Source organism: Pungitius pungitius, chromosome 1 (genome assembly GCF_949316345.1).
Source record: "Pungitius pungitius chromosome 1, fPunPun2.1, whole genome shotgun sequence".
Classification (NCBI taxonomy): Eukaryota; Metazoa; Chordata; class Actinopteri; order Perciformes; family Gasterosteidae; genus Pungitius; species Pungitius pungitius.
In genome coordinates this window covers 7,112,470-7,128,139 of record NC_084900.1, presented here as the reverse complement: position 1 = coordinate 7,128,139, position 15,670 = coordinate 7,112,470, and the positions used below count along the sequence as shown (strand labels likewise).

The 15,670-nt window shown below is 43.0% G+C and overlaps 1 protein-coding gene across 1 annotated transcript; it reads left to right on the top strand.

The window, feature by feature from the left end:
• The first annotated feature begins 3,314 nt into the window (after positions 1–3,314).
• On the top strand, positions 3,315–10,242 carry LOC119222722 (myozenin-2-like). Its single transcript, XM_037479571.2, has 6 exons — positions 3,315–3,552; positions 4,242–4,331; positions 5,071–5,237; positions 6,858–7,002; positions 9,179–9,362; positions 9,682–10,242. Exons 1-6 carry the CDS (start codon positions 3,330–3,332, stop codon positions 9,905–9,907), a joined length of 1,035 nt encoding a protein of 344 aa, XP_037335468.2. The 5' UTR covers positions 3,315–3,329; the 3' UTR covers positions 9,908–10,242.
• The last annotated feature ends 5,428 nt before the right edge of the window (positions 10,243–15,670 follow it).

Below are 15,670 nucleotides of genomic sequence, written 5' to 3'. Positions count from 1 at the left end.
TATTTGAGCTTGCAATAATAAAGAAAAGAATGAAATGAAACATGCATTACATCATATGAGTATTATAGCACCTTTTCCAAGCTGTGTGAATCCTTACTAAAATAAACCTTTCTGAATCGTTCTTTGCAGTTATTTGGCAGGAGCTACTCCCTTTCCCCACCAGTCCCAGTACCACCCGGGGGCCGGAACACAGCTTCTGCGTCTTCTTCTCCCAGGCCTCCGGCCACAGCTCCCGCAGGAAGACACGCATCCTGGCTACACAAAGGCCGCAAACCCCTCATGCCCTGGGAGGCCGCCTCCCGCCATCCTCTGGGCCTGGTGGATGAAGCTTTCGCCTTCCAGAACCTCCAGCAAAGCCTGGCGGCGAATGTCCGCCTGGCAGCCCAGCGCAAAATGTTGCCCGAGCCGCCGGCAGAGTGGAAGGCCAGGGTGTCCCACGACGCCGGGCCGAAGACTTGGAGGCCGAGCCAAAGCGGCGGCGCGAGTAGAGCCCCGCTGCCGTCCTTTTGGTCCGCCCCGGCTCGTCGTGTTGATTACAGGTCCCTGCCCAGACAGTGGCAGCCTCAGAGGTCAGTCACACAGGCAAACCCGGGGCCCCCAGTGTCCTCCTCTGAGTCTAAGGGGCCCACGGGAGAACAAACTTACAAGTCTGTGTACACCAGCAACACTTGGGGTTGGAGGCGATAGAACACAACTCAACCAATGTGACCTTTTAATAAGAGAACCCCCAAGTTTCACTGATCCCATAATACATTGGAGAATTTGCTTTTTTAACTCCTATTATAACGACCAAGTGAGGAGAGTCAGCTCAATTCTTTCTACTTTTTGCAGTTAAATAAATAAAAAGTTAAGATGAAATCTAACGAATGCCATAATCAAATGTGAAAAGGGATGATTACTCACCATATGGGTAAATAATTAATGCTTTCTAGAACATTGAAATGACAACTTTGTAGTTTGGTAAGTACTCTGAAGTTGGCCTGTAAGATGAGGCAGCGAGAATGTTGATTCAAATGAGTGAATAAAAGTTTGGGCCAAGTAAGTGATGGGAAATGATTAATTGTAAAGTAACAAGGACAACTGGAGACAACTGTAACTGTTGACTGTTCAGTTAAGCTTTCAAAATGTAGGACACAGGTTTATTACAATGTCCTGAGAAAAGATATTTCTGAGGATGCTAAAAGGGAGAAAGAAACTGAACCAGAATGTTTTGAATTTGTGAACTTTTATTTCTCTTGCTTTTTGCCGTGGATGTAGTGCGTATTTAGCATGCAGTGATTGCACACCTCTTTTCCTGGTTTTGTTGGATTTTCAATCAAACAAATGAGGACATTTGCAGTGTTTCCAGTTCAGTAAATAATTCCACCCGCATCATGCAGTTATTTATGCATTAGACATGAGGCTTAAAAGGTTTATGCTATGACTCAGCATGGTGCACAAGCTCTAATAACTTTATTAATTAATACACTTATTTACCAGGTGCATTTAATTAGTGCATTAGAACACCACTAACTATGGAAGATGAGAAGACAATTGTTTTCTTTTGGGCACCTGAAATGAATTGGCCCATTACACTCATAGCTAGAGGGGGGGATTTGACGGATGTTGATTAGTCCTAATCATGAATAGAGTAAAATATAAATCTTGATGGTAGGTTTCTTGGGACTGGGAGAATTGCTTGTAGTAGGTAATGAGTTTGTGACTAGCGTTTGGTTTGGGCTTTCTGCATAGACTCCAAAGATTAAAGCAAGGTTTGTGTTTCCACAGAGTAAATAATATCCCAATGTGATTCTCACCAAGTCATCTTATGAAGATGAATAAAATTCATCACACGTCATTGTGTTGTGCCTCATCTGATTGGCTCAGCATCCTGACATATAGTGTCTGAGATGGTTATACTCCATTGCTTCCGTTCAGACAGCGCTTATTATGGTCATAATGCAACACCAGTAATTCATTTCTGCTCCAAACTACTTCAGATATGAATTCTCAAAGCCTTTTGAAAAATAAACACAAGCAAATAGAACTTTTTTCACAAATTGTACTGTGTTTTTGTGCTCTTTGCTCTCTGTTCCAATCATTTCATGCTTGGCCCTGGGCCATAAGATGCTTGCTGTGCCATCCCATGACGTGTTGTCTTGGATAGTCACTCGCTCCGTATCCAGCGGAGGGGTCTAGGGAGGGGTTGGTTCCTATGGTGACCACCAGTTACATAATAATAGTGCGTACCTACTGTGGCTGAACTATGGAGAATGAGAGATAAAGAAACAGAGGGTGATGACAAACAGAAATTATTTCCCTACCTGTTCAAATGTCAAAGATGCTGTGAGGATCGCAATGCACACAACTTATATACGTATATTTCTTTTTTTTTTTTGTCATGCCAGGCATTGCAGTATGCCAGCGAACTTGCTACCATCCAACTTTATGCTTTCCCTTCTCAGCAGTGTGCTGCAAACTCCTTCCTTTATTTGTCTCTGTAATTAAGTTAGGAATTATATTGGAGGTAAATTAAATCAAGAAAAATAAATAAAAACATAGTGACTGGATTATGAAGTGAGTGCACCTTATTAGGTCTTTGTCCTTTATCACATGATGGCATTTAAAACAAATAGCATCTGATGGTCTGTTGGCCCTCAGGGGGTAATGTTCCCACGCAATATGTCACAGAATATAATTATTGTTAGCTGCAATCCTGGAGCGCTGACTAAGGCAACTGCAGCGGAAACAACTTAATTTGTTATGTAAAAGCTTTGTCAGTGATTTCCAAGAGTATTTTAAACCCGTAGGTGCTTTTTAATTAATTTATATGTGTAAAATCTTTAGGTTACAGCAGTGTATTGCACTTTACTTTGCAGTTTAGACCAAATATTGAATTGTATTGACCTTTATTATGCCACAGATACAGGCTACACCTTCTCAGGTCGTCAAGGTGACACAGTGAAGCAAGCAGGAATAATATAGAGCAATGATTCACAGGCTTTTTTGTAAAATAGCACCCCTTTTTTTCAAAAGAGTCTATTCTAATGCATGATATAAAAAAAGCATTTAATGTCCATCCTTTGTCATGTCATCTGTTCTTATCAATATCCGTAACTTATGGCTACACTGACTGTCAACTTTTCTGCTGCCATGCTAATTTTAATCTAACATAATTTTTATTAGTTAATAAAGTGCGGACATACCCACTGGGGTACTCCTGGTTTGAAATCGGTAATATTGATCCTCCTGCTACTGGCAGGAGGATAGATGGCTGGATGGAGGGCCCAGCGAGCAGTAGCAGCAGTACTCTAAATTTAGTCACCCGTCTGCTTGCGAACTAAATACCAATGACAACAGTCAAAGTGACACCCACCCACTCATTCAGTCACCCAGTGGGTCGGGCTGGCCTGCAGCCCCCCCGCGCTCACCCTCCCAATGACAAACCCCAGTGTCGGGAAGCGCGAGCACCCGCGGGTTGCTCTGACCTTCTCTCCTCATACCTTTCTCACGTCCTACCCCGAGGAGACGGGCACAAGCTAGGACTCCGCCCAAAGGGGTCCTTCAGGACAGGTAAGCCGTCACTCGGGCCTCTAAAGGTGTGCTCTTCAGTTCTAACGCGACACTCTCCCTTTGACTCAGGCATGATTTTCACAAGCCACTTTCACTTCTTCCTTTTCCTTTTGATCAAACTGCTTGCTTTTTTTATATCTGTGTACTTGATTCATGAAAGTCCTCTGGTCTTACTGCTTGTCCATTTTATGTGGGGAGTAATCTGATTCAACTGAGGCAAATAGGCATATACGTATTTTTGCTGATGAAAAAAAACAGTAGTAAAGTAAAATTTGCTTTAAATCTACTGAACCAAAACCAATGTAAGTAGGTGCTGTGACGGCAACACGTTCCCCATCTGTGTCCTTTCATCACATTTCGGTGTTTTCAAACCTATTGATTCCCAGACGCCCTGACACAGCTGGTTGCCATGTATGAAGAGCATGTGCTTGGCGTTTAACAGCCCAAGGTTATTTAAAGGGATGTGCTACCTTTGCCCTTTTCACCGAACCAATAAATTCTATCGGCTCTGACGGGTCTTTGTGCTTGGTGTGTGTTCTCCGTGTTGGCCAATCGATGGTCAACATTGCTGCCGTGTTGTCTTGCTTTTGTGTCTCATTGTGCGTTTGAACTGGTTTTGCACTGATGTGCTTTGTCTCCATTGACTTCTTGCCTTACCCCCCCCCCCCACCCCCCCCCTAACTCCCCAGGGGCAGCCATGTCACAGTTCTCCACCATGACGACCAGGGAGAGGCAAATGCAGGCGGCGGCAATCTGCAGGGAGGTCGAAGCCCAGGAAGGTAGCCGTATTTTTTCTCTCCTTCGCTCTTTGCTTTTGTTTCCTTTGCACCTTGTCTCCTTCTCCTCACGTCCTGCTCCTTCCACGCCCCTTCCATTCTCTTTGTATCACACGTCAACATGGACATGGATTTAACAGTCATATTAACTTCACTGTAAACCCCCGGGCTCCAGTTGCCAGACTTACTGGACACGATATGAGCGCACTTTGCCAGTGCAGCAGTTGCCAGCCCTCCCTTCTATGACCCTAACTATAAATAAGTAAATGAAATACTTTTATGGGCCAAAGTAACTAATCCCTTTGTCGTTGTCCTTTTTAAACGCGCTATTTCCGGGGGAGGACAACTGTGTGGCTGGGTCTGAAGGCCACCGACAGCTGAAAGATATTCTGGCAAATGATGCACCTCCGACTCGGATATGGGCCTGTGACATCTTCATGATCAGCACGCAGTAGCGAGCACGCGGTGCTAATCGCTGTACATGCACATGAGTGGAATACGAGAGAAGATAATTGCTCATTCATCATATTGGCAGGAGTGCCAACTCAGCAGTCCATGTTGAGGGCTTTTGTTGCAGCAGTTTTTTTCCCGCGTGAATATAATATATGTTCAATGAGGTTTAATAGGTGGAATTATGGGAAATTGGAAAAATAAGTATTTCTTTTCTGAAATCAAATACATTTCCAAGTATATAATTGTATACTCAAGACATTCAATGTTTTGTATTTCTCTTTCTGTCCAGACATAGAGATGGATCTTGGGAAGAAAATTAACATGCCAAAGGACATCATGCTGGAGGAGCTGTCTCTCGCCTCAAACCGGGGCTCCCGTCTTTTCAAAATGCGACAGCGACGCTCAGAGAAATACACTTTTGAGAGCATCCATAATGAGAACAACAAACAGCTCAATGTACGTAGACGCTGTGATCCAATAACCATGTGTGAACGAAAGCATACAAAAACACGCGTGCACGGGAAAACAATGTGGAGTCGATTCTGTCCACGTCGATGTTCACGGGAGTAGTGACACGTTTTTGGGAAAATACTGTGCGCCCTTAGAGAGTTAGGTGAGAAGATCACACACACACACACGTGTGTCGCCCCTGAGGCTAATTAGCTTAGCATAAAGACTAAAAGCAGGGAGGAGCAGCTAGCATGGCTGTGTCATTTCTCAGGAAGCAAATCATATTTCTTTTAACTCACAAAGTTGATTAATGTGGATTGTTATAACCCTCGTTAAACACACATGATGTATTCTCTTCAAGCACATTTATCAATCTTCCCCCACGGCTTTGTCCTCCATCCCTTGAAAAAAACTACCACTAACACAATACCCCACATTCCGACAAAGTATACGTGGAAAAGATAAAACCCTTGAATGTTTATTTGACTTGTGCGGCGGACTTGTAGTAGTGCAGGATAGTATAGTTTCAGTCAGTCATAAGTCACTTTATAAATGACTTTTTTTGTGTATGGATTGGCAGTGAGCCAAGTCGGCATTGTCTTTTCCCAGCAGTGCTTATCTTAGCGTGGTCTGCTCACACGTAAAGCATTTCACGCAGCAAATCTCACAGTAAAATTGAATCAAGATGAACTAGGTTTCACTTTTGTCGCATCCAATTAATTAGCAGCGGTAGTTATATCCTCTTTCATTTACTTGCGTGGTGACTTGTGTACTTATTGCCCTCGTGAAGTCCATAGATGAAATAATTGTTCTGCTCTAAGGAAGAGTTTCGCCTCATCTTTGAAGTGAGAAGAACTCTTATAACTCTGGTTTGTTTATTGCTCGGGGCAACAGAGGGATTCTGTTTCAAGTTGTCAACATTTCCTGAGGAAGTCCTGCAGTAAATCATCATAAATATCTTTCAGAGGGATGAAAGCTGTAGGCAGCGGCACATTTTGTCCCTGCCCACAAAGGAAAGTTTCTTTTTGAGAAAAAGTGGACGCACAGTTTGTCTGCCTCTGTGTTGGAAAACGTGTAAAAATCGAGGCTTTGCCTACTGCTTTGAGTTCACATGAAGGATAGCAGCACTGAGTAGTGGAGGATTTGGTTCCATAAAGAATGAACAATGCCACAGAATTTTTTGTGCATGCCAGTCGTAATATTATTTTTTTGCTAAAAACAATCTGTCAAAAAATGAATCTGGGGTGCCATTAGATTGTTGTCATCATGAGTTACACTTAACGGGTTAGCATGTCACATGTAGGGGTTTCTACAGGCAAAAATTGGATATAATATTCGTAGCTAAATTTCATTTTTTGCTTCGACCTTCGTAGTTCTGCTAAGCACAAACGTTTCAGTTGGTTGCAACCTGCAGCCTCACCGCTAGATGTCGCTAAATCCTACACACGGGACCCTTAATTAGCTGCTAAATAAAGATGGAAATTTAAACATCGGCCAAACTGGGAAACTCCTGCTAAAGGGAGACATTCAGAAGTCCAATAATCCTTTTTGAATCTCAACCCCTACTTACAGTTTATGTTTCACTTTTCTTTAAAGCTCAATTTGCCTCTCGGATCTTCCTTTTAGAGCCTGGCAGTTGCTCAACCCGAGAATGGGAGCGCCACGGACAACCCCGGGGGCGAGAACAGCGCTGATGCTGACCGACCTCCTGCTGTGCCGTCTGACACACCAGATACAAGCGTGGAGCCAAATCCAGGCCGCATCGCCCCGGGTAGGCACCAATAAGAAATCATTTCAGCAGGGACATACTGTAGCTGAGACTGTGGCTTGTTCGTGTCGGTGACCTCAACCGCCCTTACTTTCACATGATCACTGACAAAGTGACTCAGCTCTGTCATTCATTTTTTGCTTCAACTAGTGATGTCATATCTCGCCAGGTTCTTGCTGGTCTGGCGCATTATGCCACACTGGACGTCCTCTACAGTTGTTGGTTTATTTTAACATACTCGATCCACTGGTCTTTAGACTGTACCGCCCCTGGTGCACAGGGCGTGTGAGTCTGCTCCAAAACATGCATTGAATGTTTGGTGTTTTGATGAGGATTCAACTGTTTTTCATTGTCCGTACTCACGCAGGCTTTGATCGCGTCAGGGAAAATATTTTCTGTTTGCTCGGAATGTGCTGGCCGACGGCGCATTATGATTACACACTTCTTTCCACATCCCTCCGCCTGTTCCTTTGTTTTTATATCTTCATCCCACTCCTGTTTCATATCTACTCCTCTAAAGTTCAACAAAATTCTCTCACTCTGAACATTTTTTGTTTTTTTTCACCCCCTTCTCGTCACCATCAGCTTTGACATTTTTTTTCCAAAATGTTGAGTTTCACCCACGGGAAGAGTTTCCCATTCGCCTTCGTGCCGGAGATAACATCAGCGGTGCACTCACTTCCTCCCTTTTTTTTTTTTTTTTTTTTAAATTGTGCCCAGTGGACGCACAACCGCTGCTGATTCAGTTACAAGTGCGTCTGCATAGGGGTGGGGTGTTATTTCTGGAGCTCGGGACCGGACACCACCCTTCAGTGTCTTAATGAAGTCAGTCCAGCTTTTGCAGAAATCAGGCCAGGGTGCATTAGGTATCAAATGGTAAGAACTCTTAAAATAGCTCTGATTTATTCAGGGGTGCATGTTCTATTTGCCTGTCAAGCTAAATTTCTTAACCGGGCAGCAGTATTATACAGTGAACACTTGATTTGAATAAAACCTTCAGATAATTCGTGAAACATATACAAGAAAGAAGAAACTGATTCATTATGACGATTTACAGTTAACAATAAGATGCATAGGGCCGTAGATGTTGATAAATGGCCACTTGTGTGCATTAAAACAGTTTTTGCCACAATGCATAGACATATATGATCTGTATTTTGTTACTGGAGCATTTATTAAAATTATTTAGGTTTAGAAAACTAGCAAAAAGGAGTTTTCCTGCTTTTAAAGGCTTTTTGGGATAACACTTTTATCTCGACATACACAGAGCTGGGTGTCTGACAGAACTCTCCATCAAAAAGATACATTAACTCAGCTAAATGTCAAAGAAAAAGAACAATATTCCATGGCCTTCGAAAACCTTTGACACACTGTTTCGTAATAGATTTCCCCCAAATCTGTAAGCCTCCCCACGGGTGTGTTTGGTCTCTGTTGCTTCCTCCTCAGGGCAAGACATAAACTCAGGAAGGGGGATTGTTCATTGTGATAAGTTGGGACGTGACATGACGCTGTGTGTTATGTAACGCCTGGGCTTGGGAGCCCTCCTGAGTGAAGCACTGGGTTTGAAAGATAGTGCTTTGGATGGTCTCCTCCCATCTGGATACATAGACTAAGCAGGGAGGCATATGCAGGCATGCACAAACACACAGACACACACACACACACAGAATTACACAGAGGCTGCTCCTTGATTTGTTTTGCTTTAACAGGGAATAAAAGGGGTAAAGAAAAAACAACTGGAAGGTATTGCAATGAACAAATACACATGTGTATTGTGCGTGTGTGTGTGTGTGCGCGCACTTGGTGATATAAACAAGGTTGCTTTAACGCATAACAAAGCTAAAAAAAAACTGGAAAAAACTCAAACCGTGATATAATGGAAATCATATGATGATAAATCAGTAGACTGAATGAACTACTAAAATGTACCGGCCTGTGGTCGGTTCATATAAAAAGAAATCAAATGGAAGGATCTTTTTGGACTTCCGTTTCTGTTCCTGAGAAATAGTATTTCTTTTGGCTATTTACTTTCACTTCAATACTAACCACGTGTGGAAAAAATTCAAAACTTCAATTCCAGAATTGAGTAAATTAAAAAAATACAACGCAAATTTTCAAACTGAAATACCCGCTCTTGATTCTAGGAAAGCCTTCTAATCTATTCTGTAAACCCACCCAGGGTACGGAGGTCCTCTGAAAGACATCCCTCCGGAGAAGTTCAACAGTACAGCTGTACCAAAGTCATACCACTCACCCTGGGAGCAGGCCATCATCAGTGACCCGGCCCTGGCTGACATGCTCACCACCAATATGGCGGAGCCGGAACCCAGAACGGACCTACCCGGATACAAAAGCTTCAACAGGTAACACACTGACAGAAGGACAGCAAGTCACGCCATGTATGGTCTGGTAAAGAGAAATCCTTCATGCATTGAATAAACCAAGGGTTTATATTTTTCCTCATAGCTGAGGCAAAATTGGGATATTTTTAATTGAAAACTGACATTTATCATGGAGACAAATGTTGATTTAGCAAAATAAGCACTGAAAATGTTTCAACATGACCTTTGGTCCAAGTCTCTGCTTTGCTGTAATTGGTTGCATCACTCCAACTGTCCCCGCAGTCCCTCTCATTAGCACATGACAACTGCTCCTGACACGCTGTCACTCCGTCACCTTCAGGGTGGCGACCCCCTTCGGCGGTTTTGGCAAAGCACCTAGACCTGCACCCATCAAGCCCCTCCTGCAGGAACCCCTGCCCAACTACCCCGAGCTGCAGGGGGACACGGCGGCCGATCGACCCTCCTTCAACAGATCTGCTCTGGGTTGGGTGTCGAACGGCGGTCCGATACCGCTCACTGTCGTTTCCCTCGAGCCTGTTCTCGTCCCTGAGTCGGAGGACCTTTGAACCCCTAATGAGGTCACACAGAGGTGCTTTCTACGTAGTTGCTGCACCAGAGGTGAAGGGTGGGCGGGGTAACGCCGCGGTGAGGAGAGAGTCAGGGAGAGAGAGAGAGAGAGAGAGAGAGAGAAAGCTTCAGGTTACCGTGAATGCAGCATCCCTCTGTTTTCCAGGGATCTTGACTATTGCACTGCTCCTAAAAATGAATTCATCATCCTGTACAGTATGCAGAGACACTACTGGAATAAATGGAATGTATTGTAAATGAATGTGCATGAGATCATTTTTATCTTATAGCAAGTTTCTGCTCAGTAAAAAAAAGTGTGGAAAGCAAAAAAGTCTGACGTGATTTCTTTTTTTCAATTTTCATGCTTAAATTACGTTTCTGTCACTGAAATTGTTGCTTAAGACGCACGCACGTTTTCAAGAGGCATTTGCATTTGGACGTGGACGCAAAACCTGTCACACATTCCGCAACATGCCCCCTGAGATAATTTCACAGTGAGTTGGTCTGAGCCACACTGAAGTATCACTTGAGTGAATGATGCCGTGCCCGTGTTAAATTTGTATGCAAACCCATCAGTTATCGCGTCGTGTGAGAGAGCAAAGACACATGTGAGCCACTGTAACGCGCCTCAAGGTCGAACTGCCTGACAAATCAAATCTGCTCCGCCCGAGATGAGCGGCGTGACGGATGTGTCTCTCACCTTTTGGCTATGCCCACGCCAAGGAGGGTGGGATTGATGGGAGGGCCGCCTGATGAACTGTGCCCACCCCTTATCTGGCTGTCTGTTTATTAATACAGCATTTAGGAATTCATCACAGACCTAACAAGCCTCCGCGCAAAAAGGCATCTGAAAGTCACCAGCAGGTTGAGCTGCAGTCATTTTATTCAGCTAAAAGAAGAGCATAGTTCAATTTTTAGACTTATCTTTTTACATTTTTTAAGTAATTTTTATTTTATTTGCATGTACTTACTAATTTCTTTCTGATGCAATGATGTGACTGCACATCAAAAATTTGATGTTTTTCTACTTTGCATTGACAACGGCTTATAAATGAACAGTGCTATTTGAATTGTTAAAGAAAACCTGAGGCAGGGGAGTATAAGTGAAGTATATATTACAGCTTTATTGCCTTTCTGTTTCCAATTTTGGTTTACCATTTCTTGTATAATAACTGACCATTTGAATCCAAGGATAAGCCAGAGAAGAGCGTATTCATTTGTTTCAATTTGACCACATGATTAAGATGCTTTGACTTTTTCAAATTTTTAAAAAGGATGAATCATGAAAACCACACTCGAGTCCAATGGATTGCAAAATGGTGAAAGGGATGCTTAATTATGAACAGTCTTGAGGTCAGTTAGGATGACCCATTATAGGAGGGGTCAGATATCACTTTGGGCGTTGCATGTTAGATGGTGATACATGACTGAGCTTTGATAGTAGGCAAACATTGTGCTCCTATTACATATTGGGCTGAGTTTTGGTCCCTTAAACCATTACCTCTAATTATGGGTAGGTTTTTAACATTTTTTTTGTTAATAAAATAAAATTGTAACAAGTATACAGCTCAACGTCAAGTGCTTTCGTACTGTGGCTCCAGCTGATGGCGGTGTCTCCACCAAGAGGAGCACCCATCCTCTTTTTCTCCACTCTGGTCAACACTGTTTGTCTGTTGGCACTTTTGCCAGGAGTTCGCACCGTGCGACCTGTCGCCACCGTTAGTATATATCTTTATTTATTTAGGCAATGTAACATTTTGTAAAAGTTATTGACATCTCTTTCTCTAAAAACGACCTAGCAGGCTAAATTCCTCTCAGAGTTCCCTCAGTCATGTGATCAGCTCCAGCATCAGCATTCCTCGCCTCTGTCGGAGACCCTTTGGAATGTGCAGCTCCCGGTGGCACTCCCTTTTACGAGTCCTGTTGAATTCTTCTTGCCACCCTCTTCAGGAGCACAGTGTGTACAGCGCACTAAGCGGCATCTGACCGAGGCAGTAGCTCTGCCAAGCGCAGTAAATATCGTGCCGTGTTTAGCGAGGGCAGGCGCGAACTCTGATTGAACTTTGATTGTAGGCATGACCAAAAAGGAGCAATGGAAATATTATTGTCTGGGGCTTTGGGAGCCAGACTATTAGATTGATGTCTCTCATTGGCACCAGTTTACTTTGGGATGAGATGGCAGCGGGCACTGGTAGCTACAGGTAGGCAAAGTGGTTGGACTGACTGTCCAAGGCAGAAAATATTTGAATCTTATTACGTACTTGAGCAAGAGACTAAACTAAACATGCTTATAATCCTTGTATATCGTGTTAAGGTCAATAAAAGTGAGGTGATAGCATGGTCGGGCCTCACTGAGCTCAAATGCAGGGCATAGAAATTGCTTTTGGGAGACAGAGAAATGGCACACAAACACCTGATAGGAGTGAATGCTGGTTTTCTAACCAGAATCCTGATATGAAGGGAATGTGATTTTTGATGTGTGTATGTGCAAGAAGTGAAGAAAATGTTCACTAAATTGAATCATGTGTGGTACTTTCTGACCCCGCTCAGTCTACAACTGAGCAGCTGGCCTTCTTAATCTTCATCAGCAGTTCACAATGGCCTCTGCTGCTGTTGCATCTACTGTCACGTTTTAAAGCTGAGGTCCCTCGGGTCTCCATCTGCACACACAGCACCTAACACCGAGTGTGCAGCATGCTGCTGCTGACACAGACCACTGCTTAAAGGTTGAACAACATGACCAACCAATATCCCAGAAGCTTTTCCCTGAGTATGCGCCGGTCGGTGGGTGAGAAAACAAAAGTATCGTGAAACAAAAGCTGCACAGAGATGTTCCTAGAATGAGGCACGCGGTTATCGCAAAGGTTTTAGCAAACAGTCACACTTTTTTACGCCTTAATGCAGTATTTTATTCAATCATCCACAAGACATGTTGAAAGTCTGTGAATAACCGTGTGAGGCTGAGTTGATGGGACCCTCCAAAAAGATAGTAATCCAAAAGTACAGATGATGGTTGGTCCGAATTTCAGTCGTTCTCATTTTGATGGCGCGACGGATATGCCCACAGCACTGATGGATGTGCGCAGCCGTTGGTCTTACTCACCGTGGTGCAAAGCCTAAAAGGATATCTAAAAATATGAGTGAAATAAAGCATCCGAAGGGTCAGTGGGGGCGGTGTCGGGTTGCCAATGAGGGGATGTGAAGGGTGTCGGGGTACACATTCCACCCATGAAATTAGGTGAAATGACACAGTGAGTCAAACTATGTTTTGCTCATAGAAAAAGTGTCAGCAAGGGTTTGCCGGGAGTGGGGGTGCATTTGTGCACGTTTATGCAATAAACAAGCTGAATGCCAGAATGAATCGTATCTCTTCTATGACTATATTTACAGGAAAGAATTGTAAAGCCATGCGCACTTATTCTCGTCACACAGAAACTCGAGCACTCTAGGGAAGGATGCACACAGCTTGGTTAGTGATGAACCTGTTTGGACAAATGCACACTGAGGACTGGGTTCCTGTTTATTTGCAAAAAAAAGCCCTTGAGACCAATTAGGGCTTTGCCCTCTCACAGTAAACCAACTGCCGACTATTACCTCAGTCCCTATGGCCCTCAATCTATAATAATCCTGACTGGTCAATATTTGTTAACCTCTTCTCTTTGGTTGGTAGTCAGTGAATAATTATTAACTTAGAACAGCTAACACAACTGGTGGCTAAAGAAACTGTAACACCAAGACAAGTACTTTTCTCATAGCTGGGAAAGTACAGCAAATGGATTTAACTATCCTTAATGTGACAACAAAGGAAATAGCCCATTTTTCAGGGATGTTGCCTAGAGGAAAGAATTATTAATGTGCCTTATCTTACTGAATGAAGGGCATTACTTTCCCTAACATACAGCATTGAGGCAACAGCATGCTTTGCGGTGTGCTGCAGCTACCACGGATACGGCAAACACAGCAGTGAAATATATCACAGTCACCCCTTTGGCTGCTCTCCAGAATTAATGTAACGTGGTCAATGGCCAAAAAAAATGTTGCTTATGTCATCCACTTTTCTGCAGTAAAACAATAAGCACCGCCCAAAAGGTTTGACAGAAAATGGAAATTACTACAAATAAACAAAATTTAAATTACAGGCACACAATGTTTACTTGTTGTATTGAAAAAATCACACACGTGCCTGTGGTTTATTGTGAAATGCACCGTTCCTGGGACATCTTACTGTGCTTGATGTCATTTCAGGTCATCATAAAAGTAAACAAATACCATTCCATTGAATAACATACCATGTGAAGAAGATCAAAAAGGGGATCTGATCGGTGACTCTCTGAATCATGGATAGGTCCTTTGCAAAAAAAACTTGTGACAGGATTTTAATCCCCAGTTAAATCTAGCAGGAGCTGCTTCGGAGGCATTGCCTCTCGGTGGCCCCCATTGCAGCGTTCGAGCACATCTAATTTGTTATGTAACAACGGGGCATTCACTACCATGTGGTCTGTCACAGTGATTTAATAGTAGCCCAACAAATGGTGTTTACAGGAAACTATTAGGCGTTGCTTTGTTCAGTCATTCCACTTTGGTTTTTTTTTGCAGAAAGTGACAAAAAGGCATTTTCATTTAAGTTGAGTCACCTTACTCCGAGTTACTCACCGTCTGTATTCACAGCAATGTAGTCCTGGAAAATATTGCATATTTGTTAGTTCTTGTGTGCATCGTCAAGTCATACTATGTGCTCATATTACGTTTCATTAGTACAAGTTTATTTTCCATTTGCAAATGACACCACAGACACACAAATCTGTAGTTATTATCTTATGCTACATACCCACTGTCAATCAGAAAGGGTTTGATGTAGTGCTTTCTGATTAATCAGATGTATTTCTTATACAGTTTAATATTGTTGTGTTTACATTTTGCCCTGGTCAAAAATATACAACCCTGAAAGCACAGGAAAAAAAGTGGTACGGTTTTAGCATGGTTGCCCCACTTTCCATTTCAGTACAGTGAGTATAGATTTAAAAGCCAGACAACAGTGCTAAATATAACCCACTTTAACTAGCACAATACATTTGGGGTGAATCGGAATTTAGCTGCCCAGTGACCCAATCAAATTCCACTATGAATCAAGAGTATATCTAACAGACAGAAAAGGCATGGACCATCAGGAACATGTACCGCCAAAATATGTTGGACATATAAGGAATTGGACGTGGCGTTTGGTGTATAACATCCAACCGTAAGACAATGGGCAACAAGACAGATGACAAAAAAACTGGCATGTTCAATTTTCAACCAGCAGCTGTGAGAGTCAGAGACAAAGGAACATAAAACACATCACATTAAAAGTAAACTTGACTTATGTGTCGTTTGTGGTGCTGAAATGATAAAAAAAAAGGGTCAACAAAGGCATAGAAAGGACACGGGTTTGCTGTGTGAGCTGTGTTTATCCACAGTGTTCAGCAGACCCCGTGCTGTTCAATGGGTCTCTCTCAAGGTGACAAGTCAGGGCAATGGCACTAGCTCTCAGCGGGGCATTTACTGTGTGTGCTGCCTCCTTGCAGAGCTGGCAAAGTCTCGCTAATTAATCTTCAATTAAAATGCCCCGCACAACCGCATTAAAGTGGTGCAGGATCAACGGTATGCTGATTTGAGCTCAAGATGTTACTATCAGCAAGTTAAACCAATAATCTGATTGAAACTTACTTTGTAAGAACACTTTAGTTAGACGTACGGAGTGGCAAAAAATAATCTTATCTAAA